At 43.0% G+C, this 15,207-nt stretch overlaps 1 protein-coding gene across 3 annotated transcripts in view; it reads right to left on the minus strand.

The window, feature by feature from the left end:
• Positions 1 to 15,207, minus strand: part of dock4b (dedicator of cytokinesis 4b) — a gene marked incomplete at its 3' end in the record, with an annotated part of 102,023 nt that overhangs the window by 31,484 nt on the left and 55,332 nt on the right. For all 3 annotated transcript variants that reach the window (XM_079236331.1, XM_079236332.1, XM_079236333.1), the window contains exons 15-28: positions 14,923 to 15,085; positions 12,706 to 12,812; positions 11,012 to 11,165; positions 9,730 to 9,827; positions 9,454 to 9,537; positions 8,745 to 8,845; positions 7,693 to 7,774; positions 6,533 to 6,703; positions 4,427 to 4,616; positions 3,726 to 3,862; positions 2,304 to 2,438; positions 1,577 to 1,675; positions 364 to 458; positions 31 to 106 (exon numbers count right to left, since the gene is read on the minus strand). In XM_079236331.1, coding sequence (XP_079092457.1) covers positions 31 to 106; positions 364 to 458; positions 1,577 to 1,675; positions 2,304 to 2,438; positions 3,726 to 3,862; positions 4,427 to 4,616; positions 6,533 to 6,703; positions 7,693 to 7,774; positions 8,745 to 8,845; positions 9,454 to 9,537; positions 9,730 to 9,827; positions 11,012 to 11,165; positions 12,706 to 12,812; positions 14,923 to 15,085 — 1,692 coding nt within the window. The remainder of the gene's footprint in view (positions 1 to 30; positions 107 to 363; positions 459 to 1,576; positions 1,676 to 2,303; positions 2,439 to 3,725; positions 3,863 to 4,426; positions 4,617 to 6,532; positions 6,704 to 7,692; positions 7,775 to 8,744; positions 8,846 to 9,453; positions 9,538 to 9,729; positions 9,828 to 11,011; positions 11,166 to 12,705; positions 12,813 to 14,922; positions 15,086 to 15,207) is intronic.

A 15,207-nucleotide genomic window follows, 5' to 3' on the forward strand; every position in this document is an offset into this window, starting at 1 on the left:
GATCTACGCGCACATCCACAGAGCCCCTACCTTGTAGTCAAACTTGTCATTGAGGAAGTTCTTCCTCAGAGCGTCAGAAAGGTAGAGGACAGTTGTGATGATGACACTAAAAGAACAAGTGAAAGAGAAGAGGAGGTGGAACAATTCACATGCTATTCAGACAGCCTATTTGTAGAGTAATAGTGCACCGATGAAGGAAAGAACATTTGTAATTAAGTCCCATAATAATGAGGTTCAAATATTGAAATCACATTGACCTTTTAAAAGGAGACTCTCGAGAGGTGGAGCACACCGTCAACTGTTAAGACTGTTAAGCAGATGAGAGCCGTGTCTGTGTGTGCACATGTGCGTGGGAGCTCTTACTTGTTGGTGACCAACCGCATGACGGTCCAGTCCTTAGAAAACATTTCTGGTCGGATTAGGATCCTGAAGACCGTGAAGATCTGAAGAAGAAAGTCCTGGGACACACAAACACACACTCAGCGAAACACGTTGTCACTGGAACTTAAAATCAATCGGGTCAGGCTGGTGCTCCGTTTCAAAACAGTTGTTGCATCTCTGAACGGTGCTGAAACATCCCAAAGTAAGCTCTGTGCATCTCACGCCACTGTTCACTCAATTAGGATTGGAGACGTTTATTGATCATTGTTTTACAAAACCCTGACAGGTGTGTTGGTGCAGACCTGCAATGTTATTTGTGTAATCACAGGGGCAGAGGAGAAGAATAGCATTGTGGGGATTTATATGGACACTACATTTCCAAATCCATTGAAAGTCAGCTTGAAATCTAAGTAGTAGATTGAATACTTTTTTGTTGGCTGTTGCCTTTAATTGAACCAGATTCAAGGATATTAATCAACGTATGCATCTCACGACTGCATTTAATTTCTTAAACTGCAATGCAACTTGTATTCAATTTATTGCTTTTTGACTGTTTTTTTTATTTTTTTAAATTGATGTTCTTAATTGTTTTTAAATCTTGCTTTCTTCTGCATTATGTGTTGATGCTTTTAATGGTTTTATGTGAAGCACTTTGAATCACCTTGTTGTTGAAATGTGCTCTACAAATAAACTTCCCTTGCCTAGTATGGAATCAAATGCAGTCGCTGTACGTCTCTCTCCATGGTGCTGAAACTATGAAACCCAGTGTTTCTCAGTTTAAATCCATTTGTGTTGCTTATCGTCACATCTCAATTTGTTGTTTTTCCAGTGGTCGCTCAATGTTTTCTAAGCACTTTCTTCGGATATTTGTGATTTAAGTACCAGAAATAAAGCTTGAAAATTGTGCTCTCGAACTAACGAGATCACATTACCTCTCTACTTTCTCTGACATTCAGCTGATTGAAATTTCTCACTGGGATGATCTCTTTGCTCCTTTTCATTTGTACATGTGCACGTGGAAGCGCACAGAGATATGCGGATAACAATGCGGATAGACAGCGATAAATATAGGAACAGGGATTTGATGTGGTCTCAGTGAGGGCTGAGAGAGGGAAAGAATCACAAACAGATGGAGAGAGAGAGAGAGAGAGCGAGAGCGAGAGATTGATTGATTGATTGATTGATGTGGTCTTACCCTCAGGTTGTCTTTGTTGCTGAATGCCTGCAGCAGCTGCTGGTAGTGTCTGTCACTCATCTGTCGCAGAAGGGCCAACAAACATGCCACAAACTCCCCCTGACAGGATGGAACACGCCGGGATACATAAAAGAGAGAAAACATTGCGTGGTCTTCAGTTTTAGTGGTGTGACATAACCCAGGATTATCTCCGGGGCTGTCTCTAAATGACTAAATATAAAGCTACTGTGGTTGTAAACAGTAATGTAGAAAGTAGTCATGTAGGACGCATTGTGATGTGAACAGTGAACTATGGTGCCGTTACAAAGGGTGGTCCTTTATGTTTTTTTGTTGCAGGAAAGAGGAAAGGAAGCACTTTGTTATATTGCATTTGCAGAAAGACATTTATTAACCCCTATTGGAAACCGGTAAGAATTGCAGCAACATTAGAAGAGCCCTATTACCCGTGGAACAAGACCTCCTTGAGTCTCCATCATCAAACAGTGGTGATGATGAGGTGATCTCATTACTATTCCTCTTTTGTGCTGTGCTGTATTATAAATCTTAATTATTGTTTGCTATTAGTGTTAATCATGTCGGGGGAATTACAGTCGCCACAGCAGCAACTTAATTTTAAATCTGTAACTAATCCTGCTCATTTTGTGAAGTCCCAAGACTATTTATAGTAGTAAACACGCACACAGACATGCACACGCACACGGTACTTTACATGTTAAAACAAACATACAGTGACATCCTGGAACTGTAGTCTCATGGCAGGTCCAGCAGGCTGGGGCCGGTTGCTAATTTCCAGGATGGTTCTCAGTAAAACTCCCAGCAGGCTCTCGACAATTAGCTCCACCTCCTCTGAGACCACCGGCTCCTACACAAAGGAAGAAACACTTGCACATGAATAACAGGCAACAGGATAACTCAACTTTTACTTTATTTGCATACACAAGAAAAGAAAGAGCTTTTAAAGTGAATCTAAAATGTCAGGGTTGTCCTTGAAATTCAAAGACGTTGCTCTCTCAAAGTTACCTGGATGTTAGTTTTCCTGAATAATTTGCATTCTACAACATTGAACCATGATGGACAACTGATGTCAGAGCCAAAGTCTTCCACTCCTTAGTCTATAATCTTACTTTCACCTCAGTTTTAATGAGTCTTGAACAAGTATGTCGGGGGACTAATGAGAAGTTTCAAGGCTAAGTTTTTCATTTTGAAACTCTAAATTCACAGAGAAAAAGGAGAATGGAAAATAATAAAAGAAGATGGAATACAAAGGAGAGAGAGACAGTTAAAGATGAAAAGACACTCAAAAAGAGTGGAGGACAAACTTGTGTGTGTGTGTGTGTGTGTGTGTGTGTGTGTGTGTGTGTGTATGTGTGTGTGTGTGTGTGTGTGTGTGTGTTTCCACCTCCCTCTAGTCTCCCATGACAAGACAGACAGGTCTTGGACGGCGCGATAATGAGAAGGAGCTTCAGACTGGCACATTGGCTGCCACTGCTGTCACTTCTCTTTAGATGTGCCACCATTCACACACACACACACACAAATCAGGCAAACGTACACACACAGCTAAAAGTGACTGCCATTTCGACAATGCCATTGCTAAATTGATGGGACTCATTACTGAACTGCATGGCTGCCAATATCCTTGTTTTGAAGATTAATTGACCATATACACAACAGAGCAATCAACTATTGTAATGTATTGGTGAGGAAATTGCTTTAAGACTAATTCCTCAAGCTTTGACTTTCTTTAAAGTTATTTCCAGTTATGATGGTGGTGATTCTCTTGTACAGTCTCGTGGAACAGCAAGGGGAATTCATTTTAACAATGCTGGATAACGTTGAGGTATAAAGTAAAATTACTCTTATTTTAATCTTGTAAATTAGTTTTATTCAACAATATTCGGATCTGTTGACGTTGAATTTCTGCAGCTGCCACTGCGGAGGCATTTCAGGACTCTTGGCAAGTCAGATTGGAATCTTGATGCATGCCAATCTCATATCTGCATGCTAAAGAAGCTTCGTATTCACCGTACAAACATGACTGTGGTATCAATCTACTCCTTTAACTCTCAGCAAGATGTCAAACCTCTCATTTAAGGATGATGTTAGCTTGTGCAGTATAACAGCAACTAATTACCACAGCGATGCTCACCGCAGTGCCGTTCTCCTCCTTCTTGATGAGTGACAGCATGCTGGTGAGGATGCGAGCACACATGACCAGGTCTTTCTGCTCCTGCATGTGTGCCTGAAGGACACGGAGCACAACCGGCAACAGGATACACCGCGACTCTGCAAAACACACACACACACACACACACACACACACACACACACCGTTGTCATACATCAAAAACAGAAAGATATACAAGGAGAGAAAACAACAGACACTAAACACACTGGTCTTCTGCGGCTGTATTAGTTTTGCTTTCACGAGCACACAATGTTTCTTACATATAAATAAATGTATCGACGTGTAATTCTTTGTGTAGCCTTAATGGGATTTGGAAAAGGGATGGTTTCTTGGTAATTGTAGCCTTTGGGAGCATGCTGGGCATAAAACATTGGCTGTAATTTGCTTCAGTGTTAGAGATTTCAGTAAGAACACTTTAATGGCCTGGAGTAAGGTGCACTGTGGGTTACATTAGCCAAGGTGTGTTCTCAAATGAATGCACTGCAGGAGTGCACAACTAATCAGTATAATATAGACTAATATAGCCTGTTTGAACATGATGCCAGTTGTTAAATCTGTTTGTTTCCCTCTGTTTTGCTCACAAATGTTTTCGTGTTGGGGTTTCGGCTTTAATTATGCATGCCTACCAAACTGTGCATCTGTTTGTGTGAACAGATCATCACCTGGGTTAATGTAAAGCTGGCTTTCCACCGTCTTGGTGATGCACTGCAACTTGACAGCCTCCAGGCAGTCAGCGTGGACAGCGGTGGGCAGGCTGCCCAGCGTCTCCCTGACGAAGCCGGCCACCTCCCGCACTGTGAAGATTTTCAACAGCTCGCCATAAACTGCTGGGAACGTCCGCAGGAACACCGCCTGGACAGAATAGAAGCAACGTTCAATTTGGAGGCACTCTATTCTCAAGGTGATGGGGAAAATATGCAATTATACAGGTCTGTGTTTATAGAGAACCGTTTTGTTGGAAAAGGTAAATATCAGATATTGTGCAATGAATCACTGGCCTAGACTGGATGTGGTTTGAACAGTCGTCAGGCCGTCAGGGAGAACGTGGATTCAATTTAAGGGCTACTCCAGAGGGATTGCTGTCTGTCGCTTGTTTGTAGCTCTCAGTCTGATGCTCTTTCTTCCTGTCAACTTCTGTCAGATACTCGCTGCACAATTGAAAAATGAAGATTGCTAAAAATCAGGGGTGAGTCACCGTGTCCCATTGTTTCTTTCTACATTCATTTTTCCCAGGAAAGCCTGGAGGAAGATAGAAGTCATTTTTCAGCAACACTTTGTTTCTTGTCGCGGGTGTTTACCTTTGACAAAAGAGAGTCCCATAGTAGTGCTACTTATTGAAGGCTGCTCAGTGGTGATGGCTAATTCAGAAGGTTTCTCTCCTGTCTAGAATTAGACAGGAGTCGCAGGAGATTGATATACGGCACCCAGTCATAACTCAAATATGTTCTGATTACATAATGTGTTGAGTTGCTCTGTACATGACATATTTGGAACATAATAACTGGGTCCTGTGTTAATTTTTGAGAGAAACCACTTGTTCCATAATGCAATTGTTCCCCAAGGCACATTTCATCTGTGCAGAAACATCGCTTGACAATTACGTAATAATTTACACAATACTCATATACACTCTCTAGTATTGATGGAACAGTGTTCAGTGCTCACAACATCAAATGCTGCGATGAAAACTAGAACACATATCAGGTTACAGGTGCTGAATTATGTGTACATGGATTTGCTGTTTGTGTGTCCACATGTCAAGTCTGGATTAGCATTAGCCTGGTCTGCATCTTCCCACAGCCACTGTTGTGTTGAGACTACAGATTAGCCGAGATCAGGAGTCAGTGGAGGGATGAAGTGGAGCTTTTCAGACGGCATGAAGAGGGCATAGCCGGAATAGCTAATGTCACACTCATTCCCGTGGCCTCAAAGTGAGGTGAAATAATTACAAAGTGACTGGAGGGTTTAAAACGAGATTGTCAGTTTCCTGAGTAGATTGTTATAATGGATCAAATGAGCTGTGAAAAGAAAACCTGATGGAGTAATTGAAAAGATTTCCCCCAAATGCTAGAACAGAACATATGTTGAGGTGAGGGCACATGGGTGAGGCAAACAAGGCATTAAAGGAAATAAATTATTAGCATAGTTCGGGGAATTAATACACATTTAGATGCAGGTCTTGTCCAACTTGAGTGCTGAGAGCAACGTGGTCGATTAAAACAGTGCATGACTCGAATGGACTAAAGAGAAATAATTGAAAAAAGAAAATGAGAATACAAAACAGCAAAAGAAGATAAGGAATAATGGGAGACGGCAGAGGAAAAGGAAGGGTCGGAAACAGATCACACATCCCCCACACAGGTTCTGTAGTGGGAAAGAAAATGCAGGTATTTCCCTCCAAGTGTGCACAAATAGACACACAACCACACAAGCAGCTGTTTCTGGTGTGTAATTATGATTATCTTTGGCATCTTTAGCTTGTTTGTTTTGGTTTGCTTATTGGAAATCATTGAAGGCGGCCGCCCTGCTGTGCAGACCTCCCAGCGGAAGTTGCAACAGAAATTTCCATTCCGACTCCAAACCCTCAGGCAGCGTGAAATTCAATTACAGACAATTTCTCACCTATCACAACTGCATTAACAGGAGCACCCCGAGGCAGAAAGCATAGAGTAACAGGCACAGATTTGCACATTCACATATGTGCACAGGAAAATGCTCATGATTTTAGAGGCACTGATGATTTCAGACGCACACATCTGTACACATACCTGTGTTTGTGCAACCGGACTGGTGCTTTTGTTTTCCTGCGAGAGGAAGAAGCGGATGGACATGAAGAGCTCGTGGATGCAGACTCGGAACTCCTCCTCGTTCTGGCCTCCTGTGGCCAATGAGAAGAGCCGGCGAGACTGGATAATGTACTTGAAGATGTACTCGCTGGCCTGGGGGACAGAAAGAAAAACAGTCGTTCATCATCTGTGATGAAAAAGCCAAGAAAGTCAGATTTCGCATCCAGTGGGAATTAAAGAATGATGTGACATTTCATTTAGCCCCTAATGCAAATCCATTTATCTGAAAGCAAAAAGTGGTGTTCACTTTAGTTTGAATTTTTTAAGTCATTTTTGAAGCGGGATTGCCAAAAATGTGCTTTCCTTTAGCTTTTCTCTTTTTTATATTTTCTTTATTAGAATATTTATCAGTTGTGGAAGCGTGATCGGCGTACATGAGCAGTCTGAACGCCTCAGACGGCTGAGACATTTATTATGATTATCAGATTGACTAATAATGAAAGACATAATTAGTTGCAGCCCTAGTGTATACAGTTCTTAATTACACAGACAATCCCGCAGTACTTTGAAAGCGTCCTCCTGTTTTGCTCCGAAATGAAACCTCTTCAAAAGAACCTGCTCTAAAAAAAACAAAAAACTAATGAAAGACATTCTATGGATCACTCAGAAGGACAACCCTGCAAAAACACATCTGCGGTGCATCACTCATTTATAATTGACTGCTTGACAGAGAAACAATTTACTTCTGGCGAAGAATGTATTGCGTGAATGATAAATGGGAAACCACAACACAGAAGCCGCAATGTGCTTCTCCCACGGTGCTTCTGCATGAATCTGGATGTCGATTCCCAACACCAGAGGCACTGCATTTCTGCTGATAAAAATTGCATGCAGCGTAATAGAGTGAGGAGGGGAATAATGAATGCCGGTGCGTTGCTTTCTCTGCTAATGGAAGTGGGTGTAATTAGGAGGAGTGGCAGCAAGAGGGAGCACGTTTATTTATTTGCATGTCTGCATGCATCTGTGTTGACGGTGCTGTTGCATAAATGTTTGAGATTGTGTGACTTTTAAAAAGCTCACCCTGGCTGCCTGTGCGTGTGTCCTGCGTGTGCATGAGTGTGTCCTCAAAGCAGATGCCTCACCTTGAGCACCTGCTGTATGTGATCCTGATGCTCGGCGTCAACAATGCGGTCCACGTACCACTTCAGCACTTTGATCAGGTCCCTGGAGGAAACACAAACGCACAGTATCACCACTCACCCCCAGCGCACATTGCTTCTCTCACTGGATTTGGCAAATGAAGATGAGGCAATGCAGTGTTTTGAAATGAAACAATGTTTTGAATCAATTTCAGAGAAGATGTTCCACTCTTACTGGCTCTTTAAAAAAATACTGCCTACTTTAATGTTGCACTCTGAGGATGACAGGCAAATTCAATAAAAAACCTTTTGTTGTTTGCTCCACTTTTTAAATTGGTGGAGTCTTGAATAAAATTCTTCAAATCCAGTCAGATATTTCAAGGGAGGTATCGTCTTTGTGAAAGAGCAAGCTGGTGACAAAGAACTTCTGATCATTGAATGAGAGGAGTTTTCTCATTCTAATCAGGAGTCGACGACACCTTAGTTTTCTATTAATAACTTCAGATAGTGACAATAATTTCTGTGTTAACTAATTAAGGTGTGACATCTAATACATAATAAAATAAACAGTATCACAGGTAAAAGAGTTGAAAGCAGATGGATGTGGCAGCAGGATTCTGTGTGGGCACGTGCAAAGATTGAAAAAAAAAAAAAACCACCAACACGTTATCTCAGCAGGTACAGAGAGTGTGAAGAAGACAGCCGGTGAGAACAGCAGGTTGTGAATATGGGTGTCTTTGCATGTGACAGACATAGGCGAGGAAACAAGGAGGTAGGAAGCAAAAGTGAGCACATTTTCACAATTCCCTCCGCGTCAGCCAGGGGGCACCATGAGCATTGCATTCACATTCCTGTTGACTCTCTCACAGCACAGAGCTGAGCAGAGCTGCCTCTCAGCGCTGACGCATGTCGGGCCTCTCTGATTGCCTGCCCATGTGATACAGTGTGTCATTAGAATACAATATGTGGGTACAGCTGCATTGTGGGACACTCAAGGCGCTGCCATAGCCTTGAACGGCAACAGCTTGAGAAGTGGAGGCTGAAATGTCATGTACCTGTAGGACAAAGCTCCGGCAAAGTGGCTCTCGATGTAGGTGTCCATGACTGGCTTGAAGTGCTGGAATTTGCTGTCCTGGAGCAAGTTGATGATATGGACCTGGAAATAAACAGTAGTGTAATATAAAATAAATACAAATAAAAATGATAACATTTACAGATATCTAAAAATATACAAACTAAACAACCAAACTAAAAATCATTTTTGATAGTGACTAGCAATTACTCCATGCGTCCCTTGTGTGCAGGTTGTTGTGAAATGCACTGAATTTTGCTCCGACCACAGGAGATTAAGTCCACATGTCAGACTTGTTGGATTGATCTCAAAACCACAAAACGGAAACTCGATGGCTGCACCGGCTCGCTAGACCTTTACATCACTGATAACGGCACGCTGAGAGGAGAAAGTGTGTGCGTGTGTCAGTGTGAGACTGATGTAGTGAGCGGGACACGCTAACAAAGAGTCAGAGAGAGAGAGAGAGAGAGAGAGAGAGAGAGAGAGAGAGAGAGAGAGATCGATCAGGGGCCTCGCTCTACCGGCGCAGTGCAGCGTGACCAGGGTAAGATTGGTTCAGCGAGCTCTGTGGCGTCACATCACTCCATCTTTCTCCGGGAGTAAAGTTTGTGTTTCAGTTTTCTGTGATTGGCTCGAACGCGATGGCATTGTGCTTGACGCATGAAGAGGAAAGGATTCATTAGCTTGCTTACCAGGGAATCAAACACCTTGAGCCCGTATCTCTGGGAGCTTTCATCCAGAATACCAAAGAGAGTGTCCAGGGTGTCCTGTAGAAACTGTGCAAAAGGGAGTTTGTATGTGTGAGCTGCAGCTTCAAATTTACTTAGCTTTTCAGTCTTTGAACATCCTCATCCTCTCAACTTGAACTTAAAAACAACAACATGTGGAATCCAATCTGAAACAATCAATACTACAAATGCCAGGACAGCGGGAGCAATTCAGTGCCGACAATCGCGTTGTGTGCCTACTTTGACGATCTCTGAGCCGTCGATCTCCTTCAGCTTAGAGAGGCTGTCGTTGATCCTTTCGGGGTGGGCTCGCCACTTCAACAGGTCCAGCATGTCTCCTGGGAAAGACAAAAAGAAAGAATATGTGAGGGAGACGGAAAAAAACGATTGTGAAAAGCACAAGAGATCAGGACACATCTCATGTTTGTTTGTAAAGAAACGCAGGATTATGAGAGCGCCGTGCAACCTCAGATCACAAAGCATCACCACACCCTCCAATTATAGCCCAAAACCTCCACAGAATCCAAACAAATGATGACATTTTCAAGTGCGGCAGGATAAAGGAGATAAAAAGTCATTTTCCTGAGCCAGGGTCCCCAGACATGCGCATGAATAAAACATAAGCCTCAAGAAGAAAGTCTTTTAGCCGTCTCTTCGGGTTCCCGTTCAACCTGAAGTGTGTCTTTTTGCAACTTTACATGTAAATCTGTGTCTGTGTGTATGTGTGTGCGCGTGACTGCATTAACCAATCTGTCAAGTGTATTTTGGCATCCAAAACTTTGCAATACTTTTATAATCACTCCACAAACAAAATAAAATGCATGCAGGAGCAAACAGCCTGTTGCAAGTCAATTGTGCCCGAAGCTTTTCTGTTCATATATTCTACTCTCTGCTTAATGAGGTGAAAGATGATTTACTGTTTTTTAAAGTCTGAAAATACTGTTCTTTGGTGAGGTTTGGAATTCATCAGTGCCTCAGTGGGGGAAAACAAATGTCTCCTTTGCGGCACACCTTGTATATATTTTGATGACTATCGTTGGCTATTGTTTACTGCAGTATAAATGAGGGCAAACATTATCACCGACAAGCTAGTTCTCCTGAAATAATTCCCACTCCTGCAAATAGTTTACGGAAGCAAGGATTTATTGCTTCATTAGTGAGCAACAGCGAACTGGAGGCTATTCCCACCACCCTGCATATTTTTTTTTTGTTCACACAATTGTAAAGTTTGGATGGAAATATCACTTTCTCACCTGCAGAGAACTTGCCACTCGCTCCTTTCAGTTTGTACAAAAAAACATATGGCGTCTTCCCATTTTGTTAGTCTTTTGGGAAGTGTTGATCACTATATTTGGCAGCAGCTCTGTACCCTTCGCACAGAGTTGCTCAAAAGCACAGGGGGGGGGGGGGGGGGGGGGAGGGAAGGGGGCAGCTAGTGTACAAGCTAACTCCAGTTAAAAAAAAAGTGACACCTTAGTGGGAAAAGTGGCCAAAAAAATGTCAATCCCTCCGTCTAGTTTACCGTTCTGCGTGAGCTTGGTGGAGCAGAGAAAGCTGGTGATCCAGAAAGACTCCTTGGTGCCTTTCAGAGTCTGATTGTTGGACGGGAGGTTGGCCTTGGAGAACGGCAGCTTCAAGTAGCGCGGACAGTCTGCCAAGCTGGTGTTCTCCTCACACTGGGAACGCGGAAAGAAAAAGGGAGAAAAGCACACATTCTGTAAACTGGCACAGAAGATGCAGAGGAGAGGAGCAGAAGACTGTTATACTATCAAAAAAAATACAAGTAATGCAGTCACTGTTTAATTACAGATACGTCAAAAACATTTGTATTGTTTGTGGGGTGATTTTTATGATTGTACGAAAAACGTTAGAGGGTGTTACATCAGTCATGATTGAGACATCCGAGCTATTGCACATAATCAATCACAGAACACTACTGTTATTTTGGGTGGGTTTAATGTGCTGCTTTAATGCCTACAGCTGAGGCCTTTTGAGCTCCACAGCTACCACACAGTTTGGACTGATTCTTCTGTGTCTATTTTGGGTCCGGGGAGAAACTAGGCCATGCCAGCTTCATTGAGCTTTTCAGCAACTTCCATCTGGCATCAGAACGGGCCTTCCCCCCCTCTGAACGGTGGGAACACACAGGGCTACCGGAGTTGTCCTCTAAAACTGGCAGGCTCAGGTTGGAGGGTTTGGTTGGACTAAATCTGGCCGCCTGCCAGGAAAAGAAGGCAATAAAAGATAAAAGGAGGAGTTTTTTTTGTTTTTAGAGACTGTTGAAAATACTTAAGCTAACGACAATATAAATAATCAGACTTTTGGTCACTATTCTGCCTCACTGCCAATAAAATGTATGAACGCGCTCAATGCTTTTCTGTCCTCCGCAAAGCCTGAGGTTTATGCACACACCCTTCGCCTGCAGCTGAGGAAAACCACGCAGTCTGCAATTATTCTGAATTACACCCAAGACGGTCTTGCAGTAGCTTTTAACTGGGGATGCTGGCCATTTTTATTTGCCTTAGTCTTTTGATGTTTCGAAACCAAAAATGTGTGAAAAGATAAGTGGGAGCGTCTTAAAGTCTATAAAATGCAGAAAAGGGACATAAAGGTCACGCTAAATACGGAGATAGACTTTCTCCAATGAAATGTGTGTGCGTCAACTGTCTCTTACACATGCAGAGGCGAAAAAAAACACATACATTACCGCTCACTCAAGGTTTCGATTGAACGCCACAGCTTGAAAATGTTACGCAAGTGGACATGACTCATGGGCCAGTCGGTCTGTAATGCAGTGATGTGAGCTGTTTTTCAACCCATGGCACCAAACAGTGTGATAACAGAACCCACGATTCACATAATCATATACAGCATGTAATCCCATTTTAAATGGCGTGGTGCAAGTCAGTTGAGTTTTCATTTTACTTTCACAAAATCTCTCCGCTGCAATTTACTAATGGACAGAATGACCATGGAACTTTCTATCATTTCTGTCCACTGAAATTGTTTTCCTGTCCAAAACAGTGGAATGATCCGATGCTATTGGTCTAAAATAAGACTAAAATGTTGGATGTGATTTCACATCAAGATGAATACTTCTGCAGTACAATATCTGAGGACAATATGTGTGCCAAAAACACATCCTGGAATACACACAGTCAAATAAACTCCATGTTGTTCCGTCCAAAAATCTTTGTGGTGTTGTTTTAGTTTTACCTTATGGATAATGAGCTCATGGGTGCCATCTGGCAGAGTCCTGCCGTCCTCCTGCATCAGAGGAACAAAGGAGTAGCCAAACAGTTTCTTCTCTCCCTTGTCTTTAGCTGTCAAACAACAACACATGGACACGGCATTGAGTCCAAAATACACAAGCACAGACTGCCTGAAAATACATGAAACAAAGAGCAATGTTATGAAACCAGTTCTTTTCAGATTATGCAATAGAAATGAAGGAGTTGAAGTAGTGAATCTGATGCTCGGGCCTTCAGTGCATGTACTCTACTTGATGCAAACCTAACACCAAGCTGAAAACACACAAGCTTGCAGGTGATGCACACTGGAAGAGCTCCAACAAAATAGAGGAATGAATGAGGAAAAGGCAAATGAAGACAACTAGCTGGCAAACATAATGCCAACGAAGGAAGGAAATGCTGTCAATACATTTGTTAGGCCTCAATGATGCATTGCAAATGGTACAAATCTCTGTGGGACCTTTGACCACACTCAGTATTATGAGTGTTGGGTGCGGTCAGCATCTGTTGCACCTGTGACTTTAGGTGCACTGAACACACCGTCAGTACACAGCCTTCTACCACCGGCAACAAGCTTTGAAGTTACTCTTCGGGGGCCTGATTGATGTGGGCGTTGAGTTTTTAAGAAGCTTTCTTAAAGCTCTGGGCATAATTTGCATAACATTATGTACAACATGTAATCTGATGTATCTGCTGCTTTAGCAATAAAGTGCTAATGGCCGCACAGCGGGAAGTGAGAAGTCGAGCGCTAGCATGTGTGTGTGTGTGTGTGCGTGCGTGCGTGCCCGTGTGGGTGCACTCTCCCAGAGCAGCACAAGTTGTACTGTATTAAACTTAGAAAATGGTATTGCACCGTGGCCATTTTTTGCTCTTCTGTCCTGCTCGGCTGTGATTAAGTTTTGACACCAGGAAAGATATTGCTTACAAGACTCAAGACGGCAAACCTTTTTGTTTTTGGTTGCCTTGGGCGCCAGGAGATTAGGAAAGATTAAGTTGTGCTGTGTGAAACTCAGGTTTCGCTGTGCTCGGCAGAGCAGGTGGAGATTGATGTACGTTATATCTTGAGCCCACTCTAACACATACACTAAGCTATTATATAGTACAATTACAGAGTGTGCTTTTTCTTAATTGTAAAGTAATTACGCATCATCACTTATCATATTTTTTAAACTGTCCAGTGGGAGAAAAGAACAGCTGCTCTCACAGCGGCAATAGTATTACGAACAATAACGTGTGTTGAATTGGTTCAATTGTTTGAAATATTGCAGAACCAATCAACAAACAATCATCTATAATCAAACAAAAGCATTGCACTGCTGGTGCTGACTGGCCCTTTAGTCCCATTTAAGGACAACACTGGACTCCCCACAAACAAATTAACAATTACCCGCTGCTGCATAATGCAAAATGGAATTTTAAAGGATATTCATAAAAATAAAAAGTGCTTTCTGTTTTTCTTTCTGTATTGAAAATGAGAGTGTCTGCTAATCATATTTCGACAGGCAAGTTGTCCCAGAGTTTGGGAGCCCTAATAGCATCTGTAATAAGGTCTCTCCAGTCTGGTGTCACCAGAGGCTTAAATTGGGCTCTTAACGGGCAGCCCTTTGGTAGTAATGCAGCACTGCGAGCAGTAATAAGGCTACTGTATCTCCTGCACACAGCCACACAGCTTGGCTGCAAACTGCATAGTAATATGAGCTTGTTATGAGAGAAGAGACTGCCCTCTCCCTGCAGCTCAGAAAGAGGGTGAGAGAGAGAGAGAGAGAGAGAGAGAGAGAAAGAGAGAGAGAGAGAGAGAGAGAGAGAGTAATATGTTGGTCATAATTAAAGTTTTGTCTCATTAGGAGGTGAGAAGTTGGACAAACTAGTCTCATTATGAAAATGCCTAAACAAGCGCACACTTATACACTTGGACACGTCTATTTGGGGTGGCAGCAGCCTCTGGGCTCGAGGCTGGCGTGTCGGCGGATTCAAGCGGGTGGGGTAGTGAATGTTTTTTTGCACTACTCTCCCTCCACAACAATGCCTCTTCTTTCCCTCCAACTCCCCAGGATAACCAACCGAACAGAGAGCGGCGCCTTGGGCATTCACACCTGAACAGATAACGTCTAAAAAATGCCCCCCTTCATTTGTCCTAGATAAATAAAAAAAAGGTAAAGCCAAATTGCCTGTTCCCACTTACTGGAGCAGTGTCGGAACTCAAACCTGACATGTGACCCGCGAAACATGTCGACTGGGATAGGCAGCTTGATCTGCTCCGCCCAGCGCGGGCTGTTGTTGTGGTACAGCACCAAGGAGTGGTACTCGTCGCCACCTGGCTCACCAGCGCCGGCAGCCACGTGACTCTGAAAGACACACAGAAGAGAGTGAATCAAGACAAGAGGCGGAGAGGAAAGAATGAACAGAAAAAAAACAGGAAGTGGCGAGGGGAAATGAGAGGCCAGGCCTGAGGATGAGGTGAGGGGGC

This window comes from Taurulus bubalis, assembly GCF_910589615.1.
Source record: "Taurulus bubalis genome assembly, chromosome: 20".
In the NCBI taxonomy this organism is placed as follows: Eukaryota; Metazoa; Chordata; class Actinopteri; order Perciformes; family Cottidae; genus Taurulus; species Taurulus bubalis.